This window comes from Daktulosphaira vitifoliae, unplaced genomic scaffold (assembly GCF_025091365.1).
Source record: "Daktulosphaira vitifoliae isolate Bord-2020 unplaced genomic scaffold, ASM2509136v1 Scaffold_97, whole genome shotgun sequence".
Classification (NCBI taxonomy): domain Eukaryota; kingdom Metazoa; phylum Arthropoda; class Insecta; order Hemiptera; family Phylloxeridae; genus Daktulosphaira; species Daktulosphaira vitifoliae.
In genome coordinates, this window is record NW_026099666.1 from 28,189 (window position 1) to 37,582 (window position 9,394).

The 9,394-nt window shown below is 27.5% G+C and overlaps 2 protein-coding genes across 2 annotated transcripts; one reads left to right on the forward strand and one right to left on the reverse strand.

Annotated features, from left to right (window-relative positions):
* The first annotated feature begins 3,479 nt into the window (after positions 1-3,479).
* Positions 3,480-4,801, forward strand: LOC126909056 (syntaxin-18-like). The gene is made up of 2 exons (XM_050691425.1): positions 3,480-4,246; positions 4,330-4,801. Exons 1-2 carry the CDS (start codon positions 3,590-3,592, stop codon positions 4,579-4,581), a joined length of 909 nt encoding a protein of 302 aa, XP_050547382.1. The 5' UTR covers positions 3,480-3,589; the 3' UTR covers positions 4,582-4,801.
* An 838-nt stretch (positions 4,802-5,639) lies between these two features.
* Positions 5,640-8,326, reverse strand: LOC126909055 (protein pygopus-like; the record flags this gene model as incomplete). The annotated part of the gene is given in 3 exon segments (XM_050691424.1): positions 5,640-5,990; positions 6,427-6,572; positions 7,410-8,326. Coding segments are annotated over 3 exon segments (1,184 nt in total), but the record flags the coding sequence as incomplete, so codon positions are not given.
* Between the last annotated feature and the right edge of the window lie 1,068 nt (positions 8,327-9,394).

Genomic DNA, 9,394 nt, shown 5'->3' on the forward strand with positions numbered 1-9,394 from the left:
GTTTTGTTTATCTCTCCTAACATTGCATACTTTTCCATCTATGGACTTGAATGGGTGTTTTTTTAACACATACGTTTTATCATCTTTTATGGTAAAACAATCAAAATCGAACTTTTGTATTTCAATCGGAACCCCGTCAATGATAATGATACTCGACATTGTTTCATGAAATATAAAAAATTACATAATACCGGCGGAGGACCTGCAGCCACCGGAAGGCGGTATCGCGTGTCTTGCGGAAACCACATCCCGGACACGTTCACACACACACTACTGGCTGCCCTGTTTCCGTCGTTTCTCGCCGTTAGGGTGTCTTTTCCCGTGTTGCCACTCGAAGATTTTGCTCTCCTTTGCTCTTAAACAACAATACCGTTATCGTGTACTGTACCAACAAGACATTTTCTAACATCACAAACGGTTTGGAAACGACTTTATCTGTTGACCAAATCCAATAAAAAATTCACTTCGTTGTCCTACAAACTTTATATAATTTGACCGACAAATATAATTTCAACAACATAACTTATAATAATAATAAGTTTATTGTGAATTATAATCGATTATACATAGTAATCTAAATAAATTATTCTTAAAATTATGATTAGATAAGTTTATTTAGATTAGTTAAAATTTGGCGTGTTCATTATTGTTATATCTTTCGTTCAACTTTTTAACCAGAGCTATCTCGAGGGAGTTCTATCCATTCACTATATTTGATAGAATATTTCAGTCGGCCATTTTAGAACATAAAATTCTTTTGGAAAAGACGTTTGAAAGAAGGTCAAAAGAAAAAAAATACAAACGACAATTTTATCTTATCCATTGTTATTTGTTTTTAATCTCCAGGTCCTCTCTGTTTGGCCCAGTATACATTTTCATCGTATGATTATTTTGATCTCAAATTTATTTATTTGTTTTTAGATAAGCTTCCATTAAAATACATAATTAAAAAGTTCTAAGTAGCAGTTCATTTTGCAAAATAAAATCATACACAAGTACTTTATCCTTTTGTTGACACACATCCGGCGAAGAATAAAATAATTTAAGTTTTCATTATAAATTTAACTTAAGAAAAAAATTTCTTGAATGTTATCATATCATCTAATCATTATGTACAACCATAATATTTTCTATTCGTACTTTTATTGTCTATATATTCTTTTTTTTTTAAGAAAATATAGTTTAAAAGTTCAACAACGCAGATGTATACAAAAAGCTTTGGGTTTTATTTCTGTAGAGGTAATTCAACTTTGAGTTATCATCGCCATCTCCTTAGCCTCTATCTCGACTATTTGGGGTCGGCTCTACCTTAATAATTTGATAGAATTTTATACTGTTAATTTAACTACGAGTAAATTAAAATATTAAATAATAAATATTTTTCAAGTGATTTGTCCTTGAAACAAGAAAACTTGACTTTTTGGTTGACTTTTCAATATTCATTCACAAGAAAATATTTCATTGGCAATTACTCCTTTAAACGAGATATTCGCCATTCTATTTGTATTCGAAAGCATCGCGTGTACAATTTCTGAACATTAGTGTGACATTCATTTATTTGTTACACGTGAAACATCAGAAAGTAATCACGTGCGTGATAAGTTTTCTAGAACTGTGTGGTCCCTGATGAAACACCAGAGGAAAAAACTCGGTCATGAAATTGATACATTTTCATTGAAAATGAACAACTCGAGTAACTCAATATCTCTCAGCAAGTACGATGTACCTACGCCCGGCTGCTGCTCTTACAAGTCCTCGTTGAAAGGAGTATTTAATTACTTGTATTTTGTGTGTATAGTGTTCAATGCACAGTCCATCACAAACTAGTGTTTTGTCTACTAACGTTTTAAGAAAAACAATTAATACTCTTATTTGCACTGGTCGTTGTGTTGATAACTTAATCATGTGATCATGAAACGCCATCCTAATTTTAACACATCTTCATACACGAAACGCCATCTAGTANAACACATCATCATACACGAAACGCTATCTAGTATACAAAAGATAATAAGTAATTTTTGTACACTCGATGGCATATCTCGTAACGACAAATGTCACATTTAAAATGTTCGATTATTATTTTAAGGCGTTTGAGTTAGTCAATTCACGTATTCGGGTTCGAACTTAATGTGGTATACGTATTATATGCAGCGCATGAAAAAACCGTTGAAAATCGACAATTAGAACGACGTTGAGCACCATATGTTCACATGTGCACGCAACAGTGACTACATAAAGTTACATCCTGTTTTTTCACTTGGGTACATTTTTATTTTCGTACAGTGTTTACGAGCTATTTCACTGCGCTGATTAATAACGTTATTTTTGAAATTTCTATTGATTTACCGATAAATAATGAAGTTCATTAAATTTTATTTTATTTTACTGATAACTTTTGGTCTAAGAAAAAAACAAAGTTCTAACATTTTTTATCGACATCATTTAGAAAGATTTTGAAAATAACACAATGTGTAATATAATAATAAGAAATTGTTCACGAAATTAAAATAAATATTTAAAATAAGCCATTGCAATTTTTATTCTGAAATCATTTGAAAAGATGATTTTACACACTTTGCCTAATCATTATCAAAGAGTGAGGAAGAATTTAATAATTTGGATCACTGTTGCGTAGTGATGGGCATTATTGAATAATGACAATCCTTAGAGAGTATTTTTAGTTTATTCAAATCAATAGTTTGAGTTATTCGAATTATTTTTCAAACAATGCTTAATGTATAATATAAAATTATTTGAATAATCTGTATCAATGTTATAAAATTATAAGAGCTTAATGATGTAAAACAAATAAAAATGTATGCAATTTATTATTCAATCATTAATAAATCATTTTAGATACTTTATACAAGTAATTTATTAATCAAATAATTAGTCGATAGTTAGACATGATAATAGAATAATTATAAATGATAGTTTAAATTATTTTATTGTGTACATCTTTACAGATACGTTATTAATGTCTTCTTTTAAAATGATACAGTACGTTTATGTTGATCTTCAGTTGGAATTTCAATATAGAATGAGTTCTTATTAGGTATATACAGAAAATCTAGATACTGAGTCGAGCCCTCGCTCATCAGTTGTATAAGTTGCTAAAGAACTAGGGCAACATTTTATGGTTACTTTACAAAATAATAAAATAAGGAAAAAAAAAAGTTTTTTCCGTCGTTGTAAGCCATCCATTGAAAACGTCTAGAGGCATAATTGTTTTTGTGTATTTTAGATAAATATGGCCGAACAGTTGGTATGGCTTTGATTTTGAAAAAAAATATAAAATTGAAAAATTCCATTCGAAAAAAGTTAAAAAAATATTACGAAATTCCGACATTCATTTTGATAAAAATTAATAATCAAAAATATGATAAATATTTTTATGATAATTTTTTTATCAGTAATTTAAATTATCAATTTGATACGACGTGGTAGATAAATGATAACACAATAATAACAAATTAGTGATAAAAGATAACCACCGACGTTCGACATTAAGTTTTTTTAAACATTTCGTAGTTTTCAAAATTTCTAATTAAAATATTTATACAAAAAATCTAGTCTTTTGAACATTATGGACAAAACAGCTGTTTTTAAAGCTTATGTAAAAACTATAAAAACTAGAAATAGAGCTTTTGGATCACCAGTACCTCAAACGGATATCTTAAAACAACGTAAGCCACGTCGAGATGACTTTTCACGTAGAGCTAAGGATATTGTCAATGATTTAGCTAAATTGAAAGACTTTTTGGACCGCCATTTTAGAGAGTATATAAATGTCTCTTCTTTTGATCAGCAGACATTGTTAACGGACCCCGATCGTGACAAAATTGATGTTGGAGCACAACATATTATTAAAACATGTAGACAACAAATAAATGCTTTAGAAAAAGATTTAGATGATAGTTATAGTCAAATAAATGATCATAGGATACAGATAGTACGATATGTTGAGTGGCGGCTTAAGTCTGTATCCAAATTATTTGCAGACATGAAAACATCAAGAGCTCAAAGATGTTTAGAATATGATAATGTTTTAAAATTAAGTAATTTGGCTAATGGATCTGAACGACTGAAAGAAACCAAAAATTCTTTGGCTGTTGAAAATGATGCTGTAGACCGTTTACATTATGCTAATCATATTGAAGAAGAGTTATCACCTGAAGAGCTACAAATGTTTGAGGCAGAAAACATAGAAATGTATAATGAGCTTAATCAACTGTCTAATGAGGTAGTATTTTATAAATTTGTTTTTGCTATATTTTTGATTGACTAGAATATTTTTAAAAAATAAAAATATTTTGACATTTTTAGGTTAGGAACATAGAATCTAAAGCTGTTAGAATCGCTGAACTTCAAGAGTTATTTATGGAAAAAATTATAGAACAAGAACTAGATCTTGAAAGGATTGATGCAGTAGCTGTAAATACAACTGAAAATATTGTTGATGCCAATACCGAAATACGATCAGCTATACAAACTAACGCTGGTTTAAGAGTTTACGTATTATTTTTTATTTTAGTATTATCATTCACACTTTTATTTTTAGATTGGTATAATGATTAAACTGGATTAAAAATGTGCTTTGTTATAAGCTTTAGGTTCAGTTTATAATAATGATAATACTTATTCGGTGTTCAATTATCAATTATTCATTTAAAAAAAAAATTTGATTTATTTTATTTGAGCAATAATACTTCTTATTAAATTCAAAATTATTGTAGTTATTTGTTGCTGTCAAAAGTTAAATAATTTTTATTTACAAAAAATGTTAATGTTATTATTAGTCTCCTTAAATAAATGAGATCTTTAATAGACATCATATTTAAAANCTATTATTAGTCTCCTTAAATAAATGAGATCTTTAATAGACATCATGTTTAAAAAATAGCTAAGATAAATTTATTAAAGAAGTTTTAGCTTTATAATAATTTAAGCAAACGTATCATGTCATAATTTCCATAAATTGTAAATTTAAGTATAATTTATTTAATTTATAAATTGAATATTATGCACATTTTACTTGGATGCCTTATGCACAATTTCAAATTGATTGTAAAAGAAGTATTTATTGTATTTCAACTAAACATAAGTAAATAAAATTGGCTGTGATTTATCAAATGTAAATAATACAATATATTAAATTTAATTTCACTTTATTAGTTACATGTAACACTTAGAATATACATTCTTAAGTTTGTCTGGGATTGTTTTAATTGTACTAAATATATACAATAGGTTTGTTGTAATATTACTTTCTAAAAACAAAAAAATGCAGTTTATAATTTATACTTGTACATACAATAATAATATAAATCATAAATAGTTCTTTTTTTTTTTTTGAAAAACTTTTCATTAGGAAAAAATATAAAAATAAAATAGAGAAGATAAGTGATAATAAGGCAATTGGTTACAAGAATGAAAATTGTTTAGGCCCAAATTTTTATTGAAGGAACATAAATTTTAAATGCCAATTAAAAGCAAGTGGCAATATTGTGTATGCAAATAATTCTAATACTGAGAAGTACCAGTAACAGTTATTGACACATATTATAAAGTGAGCCTTAATTGTTTCACAATTAAAAAAAAAATTACTTGTATATATTTATGTATATATATATATACACATATATAAATAATATATATTTAAAATAGAAATAAAACTGACATAATATCAAAAGAAAAAAGTTATGTTTTTGATTTTATAAAATTCATACATTGTAAGTATAAGCATTGATGCTTGTGCCCGAGATTAAGTACATTATCACCAGCTAAATTACTGAATCTGCTGAAACTCAGTGCATGGAGAAAAGTTTTGCAATTGTATTCTGAGCGCGGTTTTTAAAGATATATATTAGGGTTTGTACTTAACCAAAGGTATGTTTTTAGTTTGCAAACATTTATCACACACCCACTCAGCATACACTTCAGCTGTTAATAATTGAAATGCTGGTTCCATTAATCCAGTACAAACTCTAAAAATTTGAAAAATAAAACTATTAATATTATCCATTAAAAATATTTAAAATTAAGATAATCTACTAATGAAAACTATTAATTACTATTACATCAAATAATTATATTTTTGATATATACACACACATCACTATAATAATATATTTTATACATATCTAATTAGATTTAACTAAAAATATTTTATATATATTAACAAAAATCACAAAAGATTGAAATAATTTTTTTTTTTTTTTAGACTAAAATAATAATAATAAAAAAACTATACTGTAATTGTATTATACTGTATAATGTTATTCTATCCACCATTAATGATATAAATAAATTGCTAAAACTCTTGAAATTTAAAAAAAAAATTTTGCTCAACCACACAATTTATCATTTAGAACAATATTTGTGATTTAGGTTGAAAAAAAAAATTATTAAAAATATCCATACCTATGGAACCAAAAATTACAGCCTGATTCACAAAGAACAGCTTGATCATTATCATGAACTTCTTTATGACAATTACCACAAGGATATATAGGTGGTGCATTAGGGTTTTGTGGATTAAACACCATAGGTTGATCATGCGGATAAATCTAAAAAAAAAAAAAATTTTTTATATATTTTCTTTTCAAATTTAAATAAAACTATAGAATAATAATTAAATTAAATGATTGGGAGGAAATAGAATCTTAATTTTTCAATACTAATACAGAAGAAATAAGAGTTATTAAAATAAAAATTATATCCCATAATTAAATTAATATAACAAAAAATAATTTACGTTTTAAAGAATTCATATTTAGATTGTTATTAATTGGTAAGTATTTGTGTAAAGATGGTCAGATCAAAATTTGTTATTTTTGACAATGGTTTCCCAACCATGTACTAGGGGTATAGAGGCATAGTGGACACTCCAAATGCTCTAAAGTAAAGCATTAATTTACACTGTTAATTGTCAAATAGGATATACATGTCAATATCAATGGCAGTAAACACTATGTCCCCAATAGTACAAAAGACATTTGAAGATAATCATCTATTTTATTCTATGGGACACACTAGTCCAATCATGAAAATTGACTAGCATTAACCAACCTAACAGTTGAAAAAAATGAATTTTAGTTTTAAAACAACGAAATTGAAAATAAGCTTTAATCTACTATAGAAATATTTCCTTTCTATTAGGATTTAGAAAATTCAAACTTTTCCTAAAATAAAATGAAATATTAAATTATAAAATTTTCACAAAAGTATCCATTAAGAAAATATACAAAATTAAAAATAGTACTAACAATAATAACAAATTTTTAATTTTAATTACTTTTATTTTAGTAACATTGAAAACTTATTTAGAAGTTAAATTGTATTATTAACATTTTACAATACACGTAAAATACTATAATCACTCTCGAGTACTCAGATAGATTTACCTTTCCAGCTGACACTGGTATTGGTTTAGAATTAGGCCCAGGTCCATAACCTCCTGGTTGACTATTAGGTATTTGAGAATGGTGCATCATAGGAGGCATAAGTCTATGTTGATCAGAAGATTGTGGTGGCCCCCTCATCATTTGTGAGCAAGGCATTCCCCTTGGACAATTCATCATATTACTAGGTCCAGGCATACTATTGCACTGCTGATTAGACATAGGTGGCCTACACGACATAGAAACTGATGGCATATTGTTAGATCCAGGACATGGTGGTCCCCTAATTGAACAACCTCCATTATCCATAGACATGTGTTGATTCATATCATTCATGTCAGCTGAACTAACTGGCATATTCATAGACATAGGACTATTAGTTAGAGGTGAAGGTCCTCCTCTACCCATCATCATAGGGCTACCACCTGGTCCAGAGTTTGGATGTCCATTAAGTGGTGATGGTCCCATAGTCATAGGACTTGACATTGGAGGGTGAATATTCATACTAGAATTAGGTGGAATAGGACTACCCATAGGAGAAGCACAATTTAGTGATGGCTTCACCATAGCAGCACATTCCATTGGACTATTCCCACGCATATTTGAAACCATGTGTGGACTACCCATAGCAGATGGACTTCGATTCATAGACATTGTATGTGGACTGTTACCAGGAGCACCACAGTTCATCATTGGAGGACCACATACCATAGAATTTCTGTGTGGACTGTTACCACATGGACCTCCCATTGGACTACCCATTGGAGGTCCACAATTCATAGGTGAACTACCCATTTGACAAGGACTTCCAGACATCATTGGACGAGAATTCATCATTTGCCGATTTATTGGATTGGTATTCATGATTGGAGGTGGAGTATCATCAAATGGATTAGATGCAACAATTGTGTCCCCATAACCTAAAATATTTTATAATTATAAATGTATTTAAATTAAAGTCTAAAAACTACCAATGTGATAAAGATAAAATTTTTTAAATAGAATTCTGGAAGTTTGTTTATTTTCTGCTATTTAAATTTTATACGCCAGAAGTAAACTTTCACTTTTATTTTTGAAAATTAACACTATTTTTAAAATAATTATTCAACGAGTGTTCTAAAAATAGTATTCTCACTGTCAAGAAAAATGTGACTCATAATACCTAGCTAAATATAAATTAATTTACTTTTTTATTAATACAGAGTTAATAAAAAGTGTCCATTTGAACACAAATTATTATAACTCAGTGACCGTTTGATTTACATTCATTACCTATACATCATTAGAAAGATAAGTNTCATTACCTATACATCATTAGAAAGATAAGTTTGTAAAATTTATTTCCGTTACTATTAAATGTATCTGGTGATTGATTATAATTATTAATTTATAAAAATAAGTTTATGACAGAATGGCTGTTTCTCAATAGCAAGCATTTTTGAGTATTTTGTTTTAGACAGTGAGTCAACTACAAATGTTCAAGTTGATTTTAAAAGATTTTATAGAAATTAATGCATTTAGTAACTGGAGTATTAGTTCAATGAGTAAGGTGAAATCAATGTAAATACATAAAACCCAAATTTAATTGATAAAAATAAAAGATACAAAACACTTTCTATAGCGATAACATCATTATTTTATAGATTCAAAAATAATAACACACTAAAAATAAAATCCTTTAATACTAACAAATTTATTTTTAATATACATAAGAACTTTTTTTTGTTTTATAAGACTAAATTCTTTATTATAAGAATAAATAATTTTTCAAAAAAGAAAATTATTGGATATTTTTTTTAGAGCAATTTTAGGTATGCACATTGGAAATGTTGCTTGTGTCATGAAATTTTTTTTTACATTTTAATCATTATAATCAATTATTAGATAAATTTATTGACAATAACATATCCAAAATGATCTAAAATAGCATAGCTTTTCTCTCTCTGGTGTTGAACCTACATTTTTAGTGAAAAATCATCTAAAAAATT